The sequence below is a fragment of the Neopsephotus bourkii genome, unplaced genomic scaffold (genome assembly GCF_033783945.1).
Source record: "Neopsephotus bourkii isolate Nb327-2 ecotype Australia unplaced genomic scaffold, CSIRO-AGI_Nbou_v1 NB_107, whole genome shotgun sequence".
NCBI lineage: Eukaryota > Metazoa > Chordata > Aves > Psittaciformes > Psittacidae > Neopsephotus > Neopsephotus bourkii.
This window is the reverse complement of record NW_026900624.1, coordinates 7,195,258-7,218,038: the sequence shown is the minus strand read 5'-3', so window position 1 is coordinate 7,218,038 and position 22,781 is coordinate 7,195,258. Positions and strand designations below refer to the sequence as shown.

The window sequence follows — 22,781 nt, the reverse complement described above, 5'->3', positions numbered from 1 at the left end:
TAGCAGCTGCTAGAATATGATGAAGAGCAAATGAACCATGTATTTATTTATGCAATGACCAATAGCCTTCTTTTTTTGGTGTTTTATTTGTTGGGGGGGGGGTGGGGGTGGCTTTTTTTTAACTCCTTCAAAGCCAAGCATCATTCTTTGCATTAAATACACTCTCTTCATTTCCCCTCATAGAAATCAATTCTATAAACTGTGGAATATTAGTAGTTGGGGATTTCCCTGCAGATGGAGAAGAAGCCATGAAGTTTGAGACTACTGAAAAAAGTAGAAACTCAAATCTCTACAGGTATTCCAAACAGTTTTTGAAACACTAAAGCAAGTTTTATTACAGAGGTTAGTTTACGTTACACTCATTTATTAAAACCTAAGGACATCTTTATAAAAACTACTGTATATAAAGACAAGAGCAGTGCAATAGCAGTGTAAAACACATTTTTGGTTTACTTGGCAATCACTTTAGACGACAACATGATTCATAATATGAAGTCAGAGAATGCTGCAAAAACATAGGACAAGATTAGATCAAAATCTAGGTTAGCAAATCACTGGACACTGATACATATAGATTTCAAACATCAAGTGTTATGTAAACAGTATTATTGTCAATGTATTAATAAAGAGTGAGAAATCACTGCAACCCTAGAATTTCTGGTTAGCTTAATTAGCCCAGAATTTGACTGCTGACTATTAAAATTGACAATTGACTATTATCTTCTTAGTGATTTACTATATGTCTAAAAGGAGGACTTGAAGAAATGCCTGTCTTACATAAGAGAATTTTCAAGGCTGAGAAAAGATGTTTCATCCTGGTGAGAGAGTGAGGTTTTGGTTTTGTTGCTTTACTCCTCATGCACCATCACTGGTGGCAAAATAGAACTGACTTCAAAAATTACTTCGACATGTTACTTCATCTATTCTTCAAGTGGAAAGTCCTCATATAGAAGTTACAACCATAATAAAACTATTAAAAACAGTTATCTAAAATATCTGCTACAATATGCTGAAGGATACATTAAGAGGCCGGATTGTTTTCACTCTGTGTTTTTATAAGATTGATAACCAGGCAAAAAAGATAGTTAATTACAACATCAAGTCCTGCCCAAGCTTTATAACTCATCTTTTTATGTCCTATGTTATACACTGCCATTATTACGAAGTTGGACACTCAGTTCTCAGAAAAATTGAAGAGAAAAAATGAGTTGGACCAGGCAGGAGTCTTCTGGAGCATAAAATTCTTTAACAGACACTGAGACAGAGAGCTGCCATTGTTAAATAAGGTGTATAATGGAACTGCACACTTCTGTAAGAGGTAATTTTAGCTCCCTTATTTTTCCAACCATATGAGGATAGACATAGCGGAAAATATATCTATATATCTATTTTAGTCCTTTTTTTTTTTTTTTCTTTCAGAGGAGCACTGTGCTTGAATGAGTCTCTTTCTGCAGAAATAGTTGAAGAATTCATTGCAGTTTATCTGGGTCATCATGATTTCTATCAGGCAAATGCAGAAGTCTATCAGAGCATGGCTACATAGATGGTTGAGATGTTCAGGTGTCTGTCTAGCTAGTGCTGTCTTAACAATGTCCCAAGCACTACAGAAGAAGGGCCAATAGTGATGGTTGTAGGGAAACATTATTTCCCTTTACTTTAAGGCCCAATGAGCATTAGTATTATTCAGGATCTTATACTCTGGTAAACTGGAGAGGTTATCAGATTATTATAACAACACAATTGATGAACAGTGCTTTATCAGCTATGACATGGATTTATCCCTAAACTAATTGGTAGGCAAAATCAGAATTTCAAACAGAGATTATCTACCTTATATTAACTGGCTCTGTATAGAGAATAAAAGAAAACAAACAAACAAAAAGCACATCAATTACAAGGTATACATATACTAGAAGTAAAGCATAAAACTGCTCATTAATAACGCACAATTCCCAAAGGGAAAAAAACCCTTACAAAATACAGTAAGTAATTCACACAAACCAGTATCTAATACAAATTATTTCATGAACATAAGCTTTTTACAAAGCTCTCTGTGGCGGTCATTACTTGCAATGAAAGTAGGTGCTGGTAGAAGGTAAAAGAAGCAAACAGTTACTGCAAAGCTCCCAAGGTAAGACTGATTACTGTAGATATGTATTTTGCTGAGTGTTTGCAAGGGGTTATGGATCTTGGAGCTAATGAGAAGTGTGGGGAAGACATGATGCTGTTAGAAGCGTGGATGGCATTGCTTCCAGCTGCTTGGTTTCCTTTGTGTTTCTTGCAAGCTGGCACTAATAGTATGGTGGTACAGCTTACAGGTTCAGCTCTTTCACTGCCAGGACCACCTACCCTTTCCATGTAGAGGCTCTCATCATCAAGGAGAGAGCAGTTTGGACTGCCTGCCAGTATCTGCAAGCTACTTACAGCATGTCTTTTGTTGGCATCCTCTTTGTTCCCAGCTGAATTGCTCTGAATAGTTCTGCAATGCTCTGGTGAAATATATTCTTTAGAAAACTAGAATCTCCTAGGCTTAGTGTGAATCGAGTTTTAAAAAATACTGACTCTGTTTGATTTGAAGGGCTATGTTTCTCGCAATGTGAAACACCCCGGTTGTGCTGTAGCAGCTCTGTTATGGCTGTACAAGATGAGTTGTATGCAGAGGTGGGTAGGAGGAGCTTCTGTGAAAAGTGAGAATAGGCCAGGCTTAAAGCTTGCCTAGGGCAGGATGGAGTCTAATGCCTGCAGGGTGGTACTCACACCTGTGGCATTAGAATGCTTCCTTATTTGCTGTTGCCTGCCCTTACTTGGTGATACTTGACATTTTTTTTTTATGAGCTGGTTTGCAAAGAAGAGGGAATGCACGTATTGGTATCCTACTCAGATTAAGTCTTCTTCAAAGACTGGGCACTTCTGTGGTCTCCAGCCTTGTTGGGGCGCCCATCACTATTTATTCTTGTGTGATTTCAGTCATGTACTATCATGCAGTCTGGTAGCTGTAAGTAAGCTTAAATCACTCAGTAGTCTATCCCTCTTGAGTTCAACAGAAGACTAATATTTAACCTAATCAAAAAGGTAGAAAGGAAAACTTGATTATTTATTGACAAGGTGATCCTTATGTTGGTTATAAGGTAAAATATGTGGTTATTTTAAAGTTATTCAGATTTGCTGGAAAAAAATGTTAGGCATGAAGGATTAATTTGGCAGTATCATGGCTTTGTGTTATGATTTCTAGATTAACTCTTCTGTTGGTTGTCATTGCCAGGTTCTCCATGTATGTATCTTAAATTGAATTTCACAGGATTTGCTCATGTAATTGGTACTGTGTCATTTTGAAATAAACCTGTATTGTGGAAAGTTAGGTCAAGCTATTGCAACTTAATGACCAAGTACTCTCCATATTTCTGTAGTATCATCATCGCCCTTCTGGCTTACAAATGAATTCTTAGATTTGTGAGGGGTAAATTCTAAAGACAGTTGGTGGCAGAGGGAATTTGATTATTGCCTTGTAAAGTAGAGGGACAATGGTATTATTGCTTTAAAAAGTACTTTGATTTGTTATTTTTTGCTGCTTCTCTTTCAGCTTCAGTGAGAATGGGGGTGGTGTCTGTATTGCTGCTTAATAAAGCTCCCCTCTTCACGAGGGTGCGTGAAGCTGAAGCTAATATGTGCTCAGATGTTTGATGTCTTAACAGAATCATTGCCAATTATCTTCAAATGTGTATTAAGGTTGAAATGTTGGATATCATGCAGTTTGACTCGATGAAAAGGATTCACTCTACCTTGTAATGCATATGGCAATATGGTTAACACTAATGAGAATTGCCAGCATCTACCTTATTGTGACAAAATTTTCACCAGAGAACTTTGGAAAAACTCACATTCAGTATTCTGACACTTAGATTAGGCTCAAATGGCAATAAATGGATGGGGAGGCAAAGGAATGTTGTCTACCAAAGGTTTGTCTAGTGATCTTTTCCCACCTTTATGTGGATTTGCCAGAGCAACTTAATTTTTTTCCTATTGAGCATTTTGTCAAATATGATGCTTTCTTTCAGAGACAATATTGTCAGTCTAGAATTAGAATATTGCTTACAGACTGCTTTTTTTCTGGAAACTCTTTCTATATTGTTTGCCTATAGAAGCTGTCTGCCTGGTGTTTCTTTTCAAGGGACTTGCTCAGTCTTCTTCTTGTAGTCTTTCTTTTTCCTGCATTTTTCAGCTTTTTTCAGCTCTTGTCCTTTAGTTGATTTTCTTAAAAGCTGCTCCTTGAAATCTGATCTTACCTCTCCCATCTTGAGGCACATCAATATAATTTTCTGGAAGACATAAACAACAAATATTCCCATAATGTTTCATGAGCACACAACATAAATTTTTTTCCTATAAAAAAGACCTTGTGAGTTTCCAGAATTGTTGGTTTGAAGAGGCGAGAGAGGAAGGAAAACACAAGAAAGAAAGGTATTAGGAGACCTCTACCTTCCTTCATTAGCTCTATTTGTCCCAGTGTGAGGTTGTTTGATATGGATGGCATAGTGTCTTCCCATTGCACTCATTACCACGGTATGCAACAGACCAAGCATAGGCTGCTTACTTTAACTATTATTCTTTTCATATAATGGAAAAATGTACTTCTATTTCCACATGCGTAAATGAGTAAATATTATATTCATGTGCTTTCCTCACAGAAGGGTTGTGAGTATTTGTCATTTTTGCTTGCAGTGCCTCCTGGACGTAACAAAGGCTTTAAATCTGCTCATCTTCAACCTGTGCAGAATGTGTGCATGTAACTGGCTCTGCGATCTGTCCACAGATGAACTATGGCAGTGTGTTGGTAAACTGGCCGAAAACCCAACTAAGGAAAGTTTTGATGTAGATTGAGATTACCAATCATAGGACTAAATTAAAGCAAAGCATCTGTTTGCTCAAGCAGGTAAGCATAATGGTGCAAATGCAAGCTGCTGGAGGCACAAACTGGCATCCTAGTAGCAACAGTACTTAATTAATTTCTCCCACCAGAGTTCTTTGCATATTTGGTATTCCCAAGTCTATGTGCTACATTATACATACTGCATTTTATTAATATATAAAATATAAAGAAACATCTGGTGCAGACAGCAGAGTATCTGTGGGAATCAGCGGGTTTGGAGTTACCTAGTATTTTATCCATCAAATCTACTCAGTGTATGAGGCTTGAGCTTCAACTTTCACATCAGTTTAACTCCATTGAATCTGCTCAGAAGTGCAAGGTTAGATAGGCTATCACCAGAGCTGTATCATCTTAATTCAGATTTAGGCATTTCTCAGAGTTATGCTATCCAGTGAGAGCAAAAACATGCAATTCTCTCATAACTAACTGAGGATTTAAGCCTTCACCTAAAAATCTGTCAAATGAAATCTATGTCAAGGTTTGAAAGTTAGTTGCTTTCTTGTAGTTAAATAGCCTAGACAGCCTTACTTGTGTTATAAAGTTTCTCAGTGTTGTTTTGTTCTGTTACAGTCCTTTTTTGATGCTGGTAGAAATGAATACTAACAAAAAATGCAAACCTGCTTCTTGTGAGGTCTGAAGGCAGATTACATTTAAAACAAGCTGTGTATATCTAGAAAAGAGTCTCCTGACTTAGCTATAACTGATTTAAAAAATACCTGGGGGGGGAGAAACTGAAGAGTATTAGCACATATCATGGCTTGGAGCCACTTATATCTTTCACAGCATCTTCATTTGTTTCTTTTCACTCTTCTGTAGAGTGCTATGTGCGCTTTAGCTCAGACGAAAGGCTTTACTAATCTACAATCTGCATAATTTAAGTCACTAGCTTGTTTGACAGTATGTGGTTTCTTTATTTATTTTTAAAGAAATATTATGAGACGGTGCAGGTAGAGCAGGCATTTGTATGCTCCAGGGCAGAATGCAGTTTTCAGTGTCAGCCCGTCAGCCAGTGTTACTCTTTTCCTGTACCTTAGAGAACCAAAGGTGATCCTGGCCAGACCCTTCTTCCAAGGTTAATGTAAAATCAAAAATGTCACCAGGGTGCTTTAAAATGAGAGTTCCCAGATCAAAAGACCATAAGAAAATTTATGAATATTTTTATGCAGCACAGAAGATAAAATATTGTTCATGTGAGTAGCTTCAGTTCTCTGCTGTGTCCCATAATGTGCATATAAAGTGATGGGGGAATGAGTGGGAGGATGTTAACAGCAGAGCCAGCTCTGAAAGCCTCTTACACCAAGTCTGAAACATTCACCCTGTGTTTTCCGAGCTCCTGGCTAAGTCTGGTGCCTAATCAATAGCTTCTGCCTGAAACCGTACCCAGACAGGACAGACTCCAGACTGAGAGGTCCTGTCCCGCTAGTCAGAATTGAAGTGGGGTGTGTGGTTGACTAATCAATGGCTAGACTAACAAAATAGAGAGGTACTGCTTCAGATCACTTTGCAATAGCAGGATCACTACTTGCATTTTCCTGAAAAGATAAATGATAATTTCCATGGGCAGTTAGCCACAATGTTATATCCCAGTCTCCCAACATAGAGCACTTGGCAACAGAAACCCTATATTTGTCATTTCTGGTAATTTCTACAGGATTTTGATCTATTTAGAGTTGAAGTGTGATTCAGAATGAAGTTATGAAAGTGGTTCAGCTTGCTCCTGCTCACTAGCGAAGGCTACCACCATTGTATATAGGACCCCAGATTGCCACCACTGCTCTACTTGACTGCTCAGTGAACAGCATCCAGTCAAGCTGTATTGGTTTTCATTGCCTGGCAAGGAAGTAGCTCACTAAATGATTGTCTCCTCTACCACTGCAGTGACTTTGCATGGTGGCTTAGTTCTGCTGGGAAAAATGGCATCCATTAATAATGAAGGAAAGATTCAGAGCCTATGGAAACAATTTTTTTCAGGGATTCTGTCATTTTCTGACAAATGAAGTAAACAGTGGCTGTGTTCACCATTCCAGGGCCCCTTGCTAAATCAGTGTTCACATAAAAGTGCCATCAATCACCGCAGCCCCTTCAGACCTCAAGTAACAAAGCAAATGGTCTCCACAGATGTCCAGATCACACTCTGGCATAAAACTGTATTACACTGATCTAAGCAGACCTGCACTGATCTGTTCCTGTTGAAGTTCTGCTGCAATGCCTTCAAATCTGGTCACGCTGGGAGTGGAAGAAAAGCTTTTGTTCTCTGTATTCATAAGGAGAGCTTGGATACCAGGCTAACAAAGAGCTTTCTGCAGTAAGAAGCCCTTGGCAGATACACTAATTATTACAGGCATTAGGAATGTCCTCCTTCCCCATAAATGGAAGGACAAGGGAGGACAAAGCACAATACACTATATTTTGAAAAAAGCCTCACAAGTTTGAAATGAAGGATATGGGAAATGAATTGCAGGACAAGCACCAAATGAAAAGTCATTCAGTTGTCTAAACATATTACAAACCAGAAAGAAATAAAACATAATCTAATCCCTCTGCCTGTGGAATCTGCCAAAGAACTGGGAAATCATTTTCATAGCTTGGCATTTGTACACTCCTATGGCTATATTATACATAGCATATAACATTATATCCAAAATGCATGCTGAAATGCTGCTTGGGTTACCAAGTATAATTCTTGAAAGTTCTGAAATGCCGAAACAAATGCTGATGGTACAATCTCAATTTGTCCCTCTTGTTTGTGTAAAAGAAAGTGGAAAGTATCAGGCTTCTTAGGTGAGGCTCACAATCTTTTTTTTTTTTTTCTTTCTTTCGGAGAAATCAGAATAGCTGAATGATTCAGGTTTGTACAATGTACAGGAAACTTCAACAGCATCTAAAATTTGCTTCAGGTTGGCTCAGTCCTGAAGAGGGTTTAGTTTTCTTTAACTGACCAGGAACACTTCAACATTATGCAGTGTCATTGAATATTACCATCTTGACATAAAGGAGTGGTGTTTTGGCCCCCATATTCATCCCCAGAATGAGTTAAATCACCTTTGATGCAGCACAAATTTTCCTCTGGTCTAGACATGAAATGCACCACAGCACCTGCCTTTTAAGCACTGTTTACAGTGGCAGATCAATTTTGTCACAGCCATGATGTAAAATGACCACCATCACTGGTAGCCATCGCTAATGTTTCTAAAATAATAGCTGGCTCTGGGAACAGACATTTCTTACTTAACAGTTTAAACAAAACCCAGGCACTGGAAATTCTCTTCTTGAAAAACTGACTGTATTTTCAACTTGTGTTATTTCTACCATAGCTGATAATTCTGCAAAGGTGGAGAGAAATGTCAAAATATGTTTCAAGGTGAATACCTCAGGGGGATGCTAGGGCTTAAACAGAATAAAGTGCATCACATGTCAGATTCATCAGAGTTAAGCAATCCCTTTCCAGCAGACCTAAGATAAGATGATGGAAATACCTGGGATGTGTCAAGAACAAAACCAGAAGCTTTTCTACCCTGGTAGGTGTGCTATTGGTGGTTGGGGCACACTTAAATGAGGCCAATTAAGAAAATCCCTTTGGTAAGTAATCAGAAATGTCTCGAATGTTTATGTCAATTAGTTGTCAAGAAAAACTGTGGGACTATATAACAGGCCCATAAACCCCAGGGAGGAACAGACAGATGGGCTTGTTAAATCTTGATCACATTCCATGGGAGATATTTTGGAGGGGTTCCTGTTTGAGGGCAAGTAGCAACTGTATCAAACTGGAAGCCTGTAACTTACCTGATGCAAGTGTGAATAGCAACTAGAAAGGTTATTATGTGCTTTGGATTAAGCATAGATGGAGAACCATGAACCACAGCTCATGTGAGTCATGGATGAAGTCTTCTGCAACATGCCCTCAGCACTGCTGGGATGTACTATGTACTTTGACATACTAAAGGCTGTCAGGAGATAACCTGTAATTGATGCTGGGAAAGCCATGGTCATGGGAGAGATGCTGTCTGCTCCTGTAGCTGTTTTGCAGGTGGGAAGAAACTATATAGATTATATGAGTTTCCTTTGGGTTGTGTTTACAGCAACGTACTTGCTCATGCTGCAATGTGTTAGAATCAATACAACAGCCTCTGAATGAGGAATAAGTCAGGCATATAAGGTCTGACTGGGAAAAACTCAAAAGTGCAGGTGGAATAGGTCCTACCTACCGGTCACTGTAAATGGAGCTGCCTGTCACCTGTCAGATTGTCCTCCTCCCTTCCACCTGGGAAATATAGGTGGGAAACAGGCATAGTCTTACTTTCACTGTGCTTTCAGAGCAGAATCACCTGTGTTATGGAAGCTAATTATCATATACAGGCTTAATACATTATAAAAGCAAATACTATCAGCTGTCTTAGACACTTGAGTACTGTAGCAATATATTCAAGAGTAGCAGTGACTGTTTATAATGTTAGAGAAAGGGTTACTAGAAAATGTCAAGTGCACAAATTATGATGCAGTGCAATTTTTAAGAAGAGTGCTATTTTACTAATTTTTTTATGAGTGTTGGTAAATCTGGCTTTTCAATTGCTCTCTCCATTTCTTAAGAATCTCACCTCTTTTAGTCTGGATTAAGCTTGTGTAACACCCATAAGGACTGGGGGATATAAACCAAACTGCACTTCATATCACTGCTGGTTGCTTCTCTCTGGCTTTAAAGGAGCTTTAGAAACTTTGGGAAGATCTTGCATTTTAAGGGGGCAGGCTGGCTTGGCCACTTGTACAGAAGAAGGATCTGCTGGTGAATGGCAGGTACCTGCTGGCCAGATCCTTGGTTGTGCTATTGTCTTGTGGAGAACAAGTTGGTGGGTCAGGGGAGGAGGAGGGCTTCTCTCCACACTAGAGGGACATAGAGCATCTTGAAGAGTTTGCACTCTACTGTTTATTTCCTGGCTAAATCTGAACCCAATAGTTCAAATATAGAATATAGAGTTCAAAGATGGTTTTCAGAGGAACACTGCCTATGTCATGTGTTTAGGCTTCATACTGGTCCACTGGTCCAGAGTTGTGAATAGGAGAGTACTCTGCGCTTGTAGCCAGAAAGCTGGGAAGCAAATTGCAACCAATTAGAAACTCCTTCCAGCTCTCCTTCGAAACGAAGAGGAGGGCACTGCCCCAGGCTTCTTTTGGCAAGCATATGGTCTTGTTACTGATGATCATGATGGGGTTTTTTAAGTGAAGCTTGGGATCTGCTTGGATCCCAGGTCTCTCTCACAGACGGTTATGGGAGACTTGGCACTTGGAGTGAGCCTGGAGAGCTGCTGCAGGCGAGGACTTGCTTTCCCCACCTCCTCCACCAGAACTGAGGGTGTTAAAGCAGCAGCTGGCTTAAGTTTTGTTATTAATATGGCTGCTTGGTTAACAGACCAAAGCTAAGAGAGAAAATGAATTTCCTGTAGAGTTTCTGGAATGTCTATAATTGCACAAATTAAATATGTCCTTTGTGTCATCCACTGGGATGGGAGAAGAATGAAACCACACAGGATACCATTTTCTCTATTTTTTACTATTGGCCATATTTTACAATTCTTACTTACAAAAAGCAGTGACGTGAAACCAATAGGGTTGCTAACATAAATATTACTTACTGGGAATAATGGTTTCTGAAGTAATCCCATGATTCTGAAAGTCAAGTATTTTTCAATTAGTAACAATGTTTTTCATTTGATAGTGCCTGAAATGGTTGATACTCTTGAACACATTTCTGGAGAGTAAAAACATCCAGGAGAATTTCTGAGAGTTTTTGTTTGTTTGTTTGTTTTGTAAACAAAATATGAAGCATTCAAAGTTCCGATTTATGTGGGTTGAATAGAGGAACACATGAAGTTTTGAGGACATAAACTGAAAGATGAACACTGAAGAGCTACATGTGTCTTCCCTCGCTGAAGCATTGCGGTCTGATTTTTAATGACCTGAAATGCTTTCTTCCTCCTCTTAAGGTCATTTAAAAAACCAAACGAAACCAACCAACCAAACAAAAAACCAAACAAAAAACCCAAACAAAACTGAAACCACCATGGGCCTTCCAAAGCATCCTGATAGTGTGGATGGCCAATTACAAGTAAAACTGAAAGTGAGCTGGACTTACTAATTTGGCAGACATTTATGAAACCCTTACATCCCTACCAGGTGCCTGAATCAGGTGCATTACTGGAGGCTGAAATTCATCTGGCTGATCATTGCCAAATTTTCCTGTAGGCTAACATGTGGCAACCATTTAATAACCGGTACATTGGAAGGCAAACTAATTTGCATAACTCACAAAAAACCCTACACTGGTTTCATTATGTATATCATTTGAACTGCCTTCAAATTTTTTCAAGACATCAGTAAGAGGTATCAATAGAGATATCATGCAATGAACTCTAGACTTCTTGTTCTGCTTGAGACTGTGCTCATTTTCACATATTTTCCGCTAACTAGTGACCAAAAAGCTTTAATTGAATTCCTGTCATAGAGAAGGATGACTTGAGATATTTAGACATAGAGAGGCCAAGAGGAACTATTGCTAGAGGCAATTTTTTGCCTCCTTCTCCAAGGTCTGGGGCAGGTATACTGCTTTGGAAAGGAGATTATTGCTATGTGTAATTTAATGGCACAGATCCTATAATTGGGTTTAATCTCCCCTAGTTTTGGACATCCAAATGGTTAGATGTTGTCATTTTCAGGCTCCTTTATTGTCACAGAAAGCAACAGGCACTTCCGCAGATGTTACTCTCCTCCCGAGACAGGTGTCAAGTTGGGTGAGTGATGCTGTGGGGTCTCCCCTTTGTCCTTAATGGCTTCAAAAGAAACAGACAGGTAATCAGTTTAGGTGCAAGTGTTTAATAGTCCAACACCTAAGTTAGAGGATAAGTAGACCCACAGCCCCCAAAATTATAAAAATGTTAACTCAAAGATGGATTTGTTACCATCACGTTGTCTTACACTTCCACATGAAAATATATAATCTTCTACGTAAAAATACCCGAATCTGTGCTATTCACAATCCAGTATCACTAAGTGGAAGTTGTTCTGTAGTTTCCATGTTCTGGTTAGAAACCATTTTCCCTCATGTTTATTCATGAGCAGGTTTAATTCATGTGGCTAAGACCTACACCATACCATTCTTATAGCAAAACCAAGGCCTGAAAGTATTTCCTTGCATAGAGCTACCTTTGGAAAGAAAAGCAGCTTCCTATCTTACATGTGCATGTGGAGTCCCAAAGATACTTCCCCCCCTCGCCCCCCATTGAGAGAACTTCCATTGGCTGAGTGGCAGGAAAGGTGCATCCCTGGGGCATGTAGCACCCGAGAGATGATGCGTGCCCCTGTGGACGGGGTAATAGATGGGCACTCTTTGGTGCAGGGCTTGATACTAATTTATTTTTTTTTCTTAGTACTGCTATAAAAGTTTTTAAAAAAATCTGTGAACCTTTGAATATTTCTACATCAGTGGTAAGGACTGAATTATCAGTGGCTCTGATTTCAGCTCATCCAAGTTTCCCAAAAGCTGATTTACTGGCTTTCAAAATCTGCTCCCACAAAGGGGCTTTGACATACCTAAGATACTCAAGTATTCCTCACATTTTCTGGGCTCTTATGCAGCAGTGTCAACCCACATCTAAGATCCAAGACAACACAATGAAAAGAAAAAGAAGCTCTACAAGAGTGTGCCCTTCTGTGTAAAACTCAGGTACATGATAGGAGAAAAGGCTTCCTCTCACGCTGGCTGACAATTTGGATTTAACAGATCCAATACAAAATGAAAGCCAGGTTTAAAAAGCAAGCAGGAAAACTTGACATGTAATTTATGATGTAGCCTGCAAGGACACTGGCATTTCCTGCTTATGCAATATCTTAAAGCACCCAAGGATATTTTAAAAACAAAACCATGAAAACTTCAGTATAATAGTAGTGCCTGGTTCAGAAAGAAGAGCAGTTATAAAGCGTATTCTTTCATTAAGTCTAATAACACTTTTTTTGTAATTTCTTTGCCATACATTGACTAATAATTTTCTTATAATTTAAATTTAATAATAATAAATTTAAATAATAACTTTCTTATAACTTAAAAAGATGCTTATGCAAGCTATACTCTGTGTAGGGTATCTTTACTCATGTGGATAGTCAAGTCTAAGCATTGTAGCAGGTCTTTACAACATAGAGCTGAGGCTAAATGCAGCTTTATTACACAGGATGATGTATGTAGTTTGTTCCTTGACTTAAACTGAGCTGTACAGAAAAGTGAAGGAGAAATGTGTCCATATGTAAAGAACTGTGTGGGTATATGTATACAGGAGTGTGCATGCATGTGTTTATGTATATGTCTATATATGCATCTATTATTTATTTATCTGGGCCACAGGTTTTTTTGTATATGATCTCCCATATTTTATAAATAACTGTAGCTTAGTTTATTTGTAAAATTCAATAATGAACTGCTAAGCTAAATAACAGTAGGACAGCCTGTATCAGGTGAATATTCTGGTCGTTTTATTACCTCTTTTAGCCCTAGCACTCTATCACCTTGGTATAAGCAAAATGAAATCTATTAAAATTGCTACCCAGCATGTCTTGAAGTCCAGCAGAGGATAAAGACACACATTTGTTGAAAATGAACATTAGATTTGAGTGGTTTGATACCATTTGCAGAGCTTCAAGGTTGCTGACTTCTTTCAATACCTGTGGAAGTAAGTAAAACTGAAAGCCACTGAGAGAGATTTCAGTGGATTTATATAGGAGGTAAGAGAATAATTTTTTTCTAGATGCCATTTGGAAAGAGGTGGCAAAGTTGGTTTACAAAGCAGATCAGTTTAATATACTGCTTGAAGGTGATCCCAGATGGATCACACAAAATTTATGGAATCATAGAATGGTTTGGGTTGGAAGGGACCTTAAGATCATCCAGTTCCAAACCCCCTTGGCACAGGCAGGGACACCTTCCACTAGACCAGATTGCTCCAAGCCCCATCCAACCTGGCCTTGAGCACTGTCAGGGATGGGGCAGCCACAGCTTCTCTGGGCAACATGTGCCAGTGCCTCACCACCACCACAGTAAAGAATTTCTTCCTCATGTCTAATCTAAGTCTACCCTCTTCCAGTATAAAACCATTCCCCCTTGTCCTGTCACTGCATGTCGCTGTAAAAAGTCCCTCTCCATATTTCTTTTGGGTCCCCTTTAGGTACTGGAAGCTTGCTGTAAGGTCTCCCTGGGCAAAACAAGCCCAACTCTCTCAGCCTGTTGTCACAGGAGAATTGCTCCAGACCTCAGATCATCCTTGTGGCCTCCTCTGGACTGACTCCAACAGGTCCATGACTCTCTTGTGCTGGGGGCCCCAGAGCAGGATGCAGTACTGCAGGTGGAGTCTCATGAGAGCAGAGTTTTAATGATCACACTCCTTTTGATGGAGCCAAGCAAACAGTTGGCTTTCTGGGCTGCAAGCACATACTGCTTAATTAATAGTTAATAAATAATTCCTTATGATTCCTTAAGAATTCTTAATAACACTATGACTTATTCTAGGCTTTTCTCTACCTGGTCCCCCTTTCTTTCTCCCATTTCCATTTTTCCCTTCTGAACATTAGAAACCTTCCATTATAACTGCTGTTTCCTCCACTAGAACTGAAACAAGATGCATGTGCTGTTTCTCTTAGCCTTGCCAGAGGCTGAATTTGCTGCAAATGCAGAATGGTCTATTTAGGAAGGAGGAACCTGTTTCAACACTTGAATTTTAATCCCCAAACCTGTGATTTATCATAGAGTTTTATATTTACTCACAGTTATAACAGCTTTATTATTTACCTCTGCACAATACAGGATACTCTTTAATTTCTGTAAATAAAAGGTATATTAATAGCATACGGAAAAATAGTTTTCTTGAAATAGTATTTTGGGGGGTATTTTTCCCCAAAAGACTCATTTTCTTCTTTCACTTTTCAGTATTAAGAGGGTTAGTTGTCTGAGTCAGAACTAAAGAAAAAAAAATATGTAGTAATTACTGTGTCGAGAGCTAGATTTCAATGTAGGATGAAACAGTCATTCTGTTTCCTGTAACTGAACTGTGTATGATTTTTTTTTCCTCAACTGAATTTGTGTGGCTTTTCTAACTATATGAAATCCGGAACTGTTTCTTTAAAAATAATTTTCTGAAGACAATTCAAAAAAGAACACGAAGCGTCCTTTTAACATTAACAAAATTATCAACAATTAAAAAAATGGGAGTAAACCTGTTGCAATTTAATGTGTTTACTGTTTGGCTTCTTGCTGTAGATCCAGTGTATATTTATTTGCACATAACTATCTAAGCAATAAATAGTTTTTGTTGATTTGCAGCTAGGATGAGAAGTGTAACAACCATAAAATCATCACTAGACACAGCACTAAGTGCTGGAAGAGATGTTAGAAAGACAATTTTATGCAGAAATGTCTGTTCCCTCTTTCCTTTCTGCGTTTCCCATGTAAAAAACCAGAGGAGAAGTTGAGGTATGTTGAGATGTGGAAAAAGAAGAGGCCAAGAAGCCTGAATAATTTTAGCTGAGTGCAAAAGGCAAGAAAAGAATTTCTCTTTCGTGGTTATCTGAGCTGTGCTGCCAGCTCTGTAAAGAAACATGCTTTGACACCAGTGGTGGAACTGTGGATGGTTTATTATTTTTAAATTGTCTCACAGCTGCATCTAGATGTTGGCCTGCTGGGGTATAAATCGTCCTTTGGCTGCAATGGGATCTTTGTGCATGGATCAGTGACAGTGTATGACCCCTGCTGAGCAGCATTTCTGGGGTTGCAGAGAAATTAAAACAGTGCTTGCCTGGCGTCATTGGGCTGAGGTATTCAACTTGGTATGGCGTGGTTTGAATGATAATTTATGAAGCATGGAAATTTCTATTTTGAATAATTGTGATTGCCAGCTGGTGGGTTATTCTCTGTTTATTCTATGTTATTCTTCATTATTTACGCATTTGTTTGCATGTGTGTGCACATTTTGTATGTGGGTCTATTGTACGCTCATTTTTTCATGACAGTATTTAGCCTTCTTGCAGTTGCCCAGTGATGACTGCAGTTTTTAGGTGCATGCCTTAATATTAGATTGGAAGCAAAAAGACTGTAATAATTCAGAATGCATAATTCAACAATAGCTATGACACGCACAGAGAATCCTGCTGTGCTGTGTCAAATGTACTTGTGTCCACTATAATCTTACATCACTTTCCAAACAAAAAGCTGGAAGCCAGTTATTTACACACAAAATTAATCTTCACCTCTTCAACTCTGCTGGCTTTCTGTGCCTACGGAACATGAGACGAGGATTTGACAGGAGATGCCAAGATGAAACTTTGCCCAGAGATTTCCATTCTTTGGTGTTATTATGCAACCACCACGCAGTCCCACTGGCATCAGCAGCTATTATGCAACAGCTGCAGAACCAGGCATTTATTGGAAGAGGTGAGTAGGAAGAAGGCCATATATCTGTCCCCCGTGTTCCCTAATGGTAGAAGATGAAGCAATTGGAAAGAGCATTTTGTGAATTTGGATGTGCAGCTGTTGGCCTGTGTTTTCTGACTGCTCAGTAAGTCTGACATGAATGTGATGCTAGGGAAATGTGATGCTTGGGTCACAGCAACCACACAGAACATTGCTACAGGCTTGGGGAAGAGTAGCTGGAAAGCTGCTCAGTGGAAAAGGACCTTGTGGTGCTGACTGATGGCAGCTTGTGCCCAGGCAGCCAAGAAGGCTGATGGCATCCTATCAGAAATAGTGTGGCTGGCAGGACCAGGCCAGTGATTGTCCCCCTGTAATTGGCACTGGTGAGGCCGCACCTAGAATACTGTGCTCAGTTCTGGGCCCCTCACTACAAGAGAGATATTGAGGTCCTGGAACAGGTCCAGAGATCAAGAAGGCTGGTGAAGGGTCTAGAGGGCAAATCTCTCTCAGGGTGAGGGAACTGAAGTTGTTCAGCCTGGAGAAAAGGAGGCTCAGGGAAGATCTTATTGCTCTCTACAAGTACCTGAAAGCAGGTTGTGAGTGTCAGTCTCTTCTCCCAGCTAGCAAACAATATGATGAAAGGCAAGAGATGCAAGTTGTGACAGAGGAGTTTTAGATTAGATATTAGGAAAATATTCTTCACCAAAAGGGTTGTCAAGCACTGGAATAGCCTGCCCAAGAAATAGGTTGAGTCACCATCCCTAGAAGCATTTAAAAGATGTGTAGATGTGACACTTAGGGACATGTTTTAGTGGGGGACTTAGCCATGTTAGGTTTGTGATCAGACCCGATGATCTTAAGGGCCTTTTCCAACCTAAATGATTCTATGATTCTATGAAAACTGATGTTGGTGTGAGTCACCTGGGAATGCAGTCTCCCACATTACCTGGATAAATTAGATTTTAAAGAGCCACTGTCCTTAGGGTTCTTAGTTTGACCTCCTGTGCAGACCTAGCTTTGTATCCAGTGATTCTTGCTAATATTGAACGAGTTCCCTTACAGATTTTAAAATTGCAAGTAATGGGTATTCCACTGCATCTTCAGACATTTCCTTGGTGAACTGCCAACTTTGAAAAGAAATGTACACTTAGGTGAGATGAATCCCACTGTCAAACTTCACCTGGTTAAACGTTAGTGATGTATAAACTCATCTTCCAGCATAATGTCAAGAAATCAATGAAGAAAAGCTTCCAAGTGGTTCAACCCATCCTAAAAGAAGTGTGAGGAACAGTCCTCTGGAATTGCCTCTTTCAGTAAGTTAGTGAGGATACCTAAATAACTAATAGGTGCTCAACTTCTAAATGGCTAAATTGACTGAGGTTGACCCTGCTTTATATCGCCAGTCAAGATTTGTATAAACTGATCTTCCAGGTATTGGCTCTTGTTCTGTCTGTTTGCTAGAGTCTTGTACTATCTGAAACCTCCTTGCCATGAAGAATTTACAGACGGTGATCAAATTACTTTTTAACACTCTTTTAACCTGGAGGTCCTTAAACTTCTCACAGTTTGATAGACTTTCCAAAAGTCATATAAGCTCTGCAGACATTTTTGAATATTTTGCCATCTGCCATTACAACATTTTCTGCTACAGGCTCTAGTGAAAGCAACATTTTCCTCTACCAGTTTCACCACTGCTAGTGAGATAAAAGATCTTTACTTCTAATTGACATCTCCTCTTTATATGCAAGAATTTCAATAGCTTGCTAAGACATCGTACTGTATAGGAAACTGATGGTGGGTGGTTACCTACTCTGTTACTGGCTATTTCAAATGGTTCCAAGATACTCTATGCGTGTTGTAACAGAACAGTACAGAGTTGTGCTGTTATCTGAACTTTGTTGTTTGTGCATAATGTAAAATGTGTAATCTTTGTGTGTGAGGCAGGAACTTTGTTGCCCAGGTAGACAACAAATGTGTGCTAAGTTTCAGATCCCAGAGCACAGCACGGTATCATAAAACTGTAAGAAAGTGCTACATTACAGTCTGGCTTATATTTGATATTGTAATACATTTGCAAATTTTTATAGAACTGCAGGAGAGACATATATAGAAACTGGATGCAGTGAAGTCTGTGAATCCTTTAATGACTCCTTCATCCTCTCTTAGTCTACAAGAATCTTGCCAGAGCACTATATTATGTGCTACACTGTGAGAGTGAATCTGCTTGTGTCCTTCCATGTGGTCTGGTTTTAGTATGCTAGATAAGGTGCAAAACCCAACTAGGAGAATCAGTGTTCACACACATTTGTGCTTAGAGAAGGTTGAACCTGGTACTGTTGGAGACCAAACCTACAGACAACTTCTACATGTCTCCACAGTCCAAAGATTACTGCATCCCAGATACTAAGGAGGCACAACCCTGTGGAAACTGCAGTATAAAAGTGGGGATGGGGAGCAATTTCTTACAATATTACAGATTTTTTTTTTTTTTAAATTTACACAAATTACAATAGCAAACAGAAGTATTCTTAAATATTTTCAGCATGGCTCTCAGTAACCAGATAAGCTTTTCTGTCTTATCTATCTGTCAAATGGAATTAACAGAATTTGACTAGCTCATGTAAGCACTGTATGCATAAATAGACCACAGCCTATGAAGTACTAATTAGTTTCTATAGTATATAAGAACATCACTAATGTCAGGTATAGCCAGAGATCATGAGAAATGCCTTTAAGAAAGAGGGAAATGCCAACCAGTCTCTTAGCTAATTTTCACTAGTCTTGCTTTTTAAATATTCTAGACCATGTTTGCAGTAATCTACATTGACTCAAGGGAAAAAGAAAATGAGCCAGAGATCACCCTCACAGGTGAAATTTATTAGTGTAACAAACACTGGAAGATTAGGACATAAAATGGGAAAATGTGGATTACCCTTGTCATTCTCCAACTGCTTACAAATCCCCTTTTTTCTGTTATCTGAAACTCCTCCAAAAACCTACCCCTTACAGCCAGCATGATCTTGTGGTCTTTCTCAAGTATGTTTGTTTACTGCTTCAAGCATTTTTACTTGTGCTTTATGTATTCCCAGGGAAATGACAGGAAGAGTCAAACTGAGCAAGAGTTGGCAAATGCCAAGCCAAGTTTTTGCATTTTCTTTTTAATAATGTCACAAATAGGTTGTAAAAGTAACACATTCACAAAAACACATCTGTGGTTTTGTCTTCTTTTGGTTGTTCATGCAAACACTGGGGCTGTTTTTAATTGGGATGCCATTTTTTGCCGTGAGTTCTGAGAGGCTTCAGTAAAAAAAAAAATTAAAACTCAACAATCAACCCCTCATAGAATTTTCTTTAAAATGTCTTAAAATGAAAATTAAGCAGGCAATTTTTTAGTTGAATTCAGTTGTTAACTTCAGCAGCATAAGAGAAGTTTCAGAGGGTTTTGGTGATCCAAGAGTGTGAATTCTGGATGCTTTCCTATCCCAACTTCTTTAGAGCTTTTTAGGTGAAACTGTTGGAGATGAGCTGTTAAAGTAAGAATGATAAAAGGTGTTGTGTTCAGCAGCTCCCTATGACTCATCACTTTTCAGAAATGAGAAGTTGGGAATGCAATAAAAAATAGCTTGCCTCCCTCATGTGTGTGACTGATTAAAATCTGTACCATTAATCAATGTAGAATAGAGTTAATGACTGTTTAATTAATTTACTGTAATTTTTGATGATCACTGCAATTACTTTTCCACGTGCTGTTACAAATGACACAAATGATGTTTTTCAACAGAAATAAGGCAGCCTGTGTAGTGTGTGTCAGCTCTCAGAGCAGCATCACTTTAATGACTACAAGGAATTGCTTTAATATACAGAATGCAGCTTAGAGAGATCTGATTAGTTAGTTAATATTCACAATTCCCCTTACTACAAAGGTTCCCTTATTGTATAAACTACTCAGCTATGTATTAGAAAACCAGTTTTTCATAAAGAAAAATCGTAGGTGGACCTTGTCCCCTTTTAGATTTGAGCCTAACAGCCATTGTTCTGCCAGGTGACTGCATGAACTGCTGTGCAAACACTTTTCCACCACTGCTTTTAATACTTACTGTAAATGGTTGTCTCCACGATCATTCCACCTTTGAGATTCTTTGGAGATTAAGTAAAGATTATGAATGCATACAAACACCAGGAAACAGATTATTTTATTGGGAAGTAAAGTGAGGTAGATTATTTGTTTCATGCATAATCACTTTTTATAGTTATGTTTACTCTCCTGTTTTTTTATGATGGGTGCCCAGTTTTCACCATTTACTCCTTTGATGATGATCTGTGTAGGATACAGAATGTTGTGCTGATTAAACTAATTTCTCCAATGTTTTAAGTAACGTTTCTCATTTGGGATCATGTTATTACCTAACATGGGGCTAAGTAACAGTATTTCTAATTGTGTTCCAGTGACATTTGTCATATCCCTGCCATTCAATGTCTTAAACTGGTTTTACCTCTTTAACATTTTCAATTTCAGATAAACTTTTAATAGTGGATTTCAAAGTCTTTTCAGAGGCATGGGTGTTTTTTGACAGTGAATAGATTTTCTTCACAATTACGGTTGTAGATATCTGTGTATATATATATTTATGACAGTGTTGATCATGTAAGTTTTCCAAAAGCTTTTAAGTTCTTGAAAATTGTTTTTTGATCAGCATCTGTGTTCTCTCATGGCTTAACAGAAAAATTAGTGCTTCCCAAATTTTAAAGCTTTTTGATCTATTAATTTCCTTTTGAGCCTGAAACAGCCATATATGTGATACCTTCCTAATGGTGAACAACCTAACTGTGGCTAATTGTTGGCCTTTTCTTGAACTGTGCAGTGAAACATCATTATAAAATCATGGTCATACAAACATATTTTATCAATTTTCTGATGAAATGCTTAATTGCTTACTGTGGTTGTCTTCGTCATGAGCTAATCAGGGAAGAGTGACAATAAAAGTAATTATGTGGTAGGTCCTTGACCTCCATTCTCACTGCAAATAAATGTCTAACGTTACCATTTATGGTCATGTGTTCAGCATTATCATATAAGCTTTCAATGATTTCATTTCTGTCTGGTATTTCATACTATGTCATTAGTTCATGTAGAAATTTTAACATACTCTCAAAGGTCTTTTACAACCCCTTAAAAGGATTATTTATATGGCTTTTTGTTTAATAATAACTATAAGAATAATAATTTGCTTTATACATAATCTTCAGCTCTATTACCTGCTTGTTCCTCCTTGAGTTAGAGAGTTACCTGTATCTTGACATTCAAAATATATGTTGGGACTTGATTTTTCACAACCCTGAAAGCAATCACTTTAGTGATTTTTCTTTTCTTCATTCTCACTCTGTTAAAAGCACCAAGTGGACATAGATAGTTGCTTTGCAGGTGCTTTTAGCAGTTCTCTGAGGCATAGCCTACTTAAAATGGACAGTATTCTGCCCATAATTTTCTCTTTTTGAAAAGTGTTCTCTTTCACTTCAGAACTCCAAATCACACTAAAACTTCTACTTAGAAATCCTGTTGCAACTTTGTACAACCAGAGAAAGATTTGCCTTCCTTGGAGTCTAGATCATTACCTCCACTTGCAATTATCTTTGACTGGTGCTGTTTTACCTCCATTGTTTGCTTCCATCTGCTTTATTTAGTCTCTAGAAAACTAGAAGCAAGTAATTGAATTTTATCAATGCAATAAAAGTTTTGGTCCTTGCTAGTTAAAGTTTAATACAGCTGAGATTGCATAATTCAATAGAAGTTGTGGGAGGTACTCACTGCTTCATACCTTTGCTATTCTAGATCAAGCTACTCTTAAATGCATGTCAGAGACAAAGAGGCTGATCCCTAGTTACACTTGTGTAATTGAAGTTACATCTAAATCAGGAGTAATTGGGAGCACCTGACTTAACTTTTTAAATGCAAACATGAAAGTGAAATCAGCAAGCCTTGACACCTTTGATGTGCTATGAAGGGAAGCGGCCAGACTGCATGAATGTATGTGAGTATGAAGCTCAGCTGTTGTTCTCAGCTGTATTGGCAAAGTGGCTGGACCTGTTATAAAATTTCTCCGTGATACTCAGAATGTAAGTGAGGAGCTTCAGTATAACCTTGCTATTTTATTTTTCAGTGTATATATAAAAGGTGTTAAATCTGCACGTGCTATTACAATTACTACAGAGCATGAAACACCTAAGAGGATGTAAGGGGTAGGAGTTTTGTAACTACTACAAGAGAGTCTTCTAAAATTAAGTGTTTTCTATTTTTGTAGAGGAGATGAAATTGGCTAATAAAACTTGGGATGTCACAGTCCTTTCTGTTTGTGATGCTATGGTTTTGTGACATTATGCAGTGCAATTGTGGGCTTAAAAGAAGTCTTCTGATTT

General features: G+C 38.5%; 1 protein-coding gene across 1 annotated transcript in view; it reads right to left on the bottom strand.

Moving 5' to 3' along the window:
- Positions 1-343: 343 nt before the first annotated feature.
- SHISAL1 (shisa like 1) overlaps positions 344-22,781 on the bottom strand; it is an 82,297-nt gene continuing 59,859 nt past the window's right edge. Inside the window, exon 5 of the mRNA XM_061359190.1 lies at positions 344-4,316. Coding sequence (XP_061215174.1) covers position 4,316 — 1 coding nt within the window. The 3' untranslated portion in view covers positions 344-4,315. The remainder of the gene's footprint in view (positions 4,317-22,781) is intronic.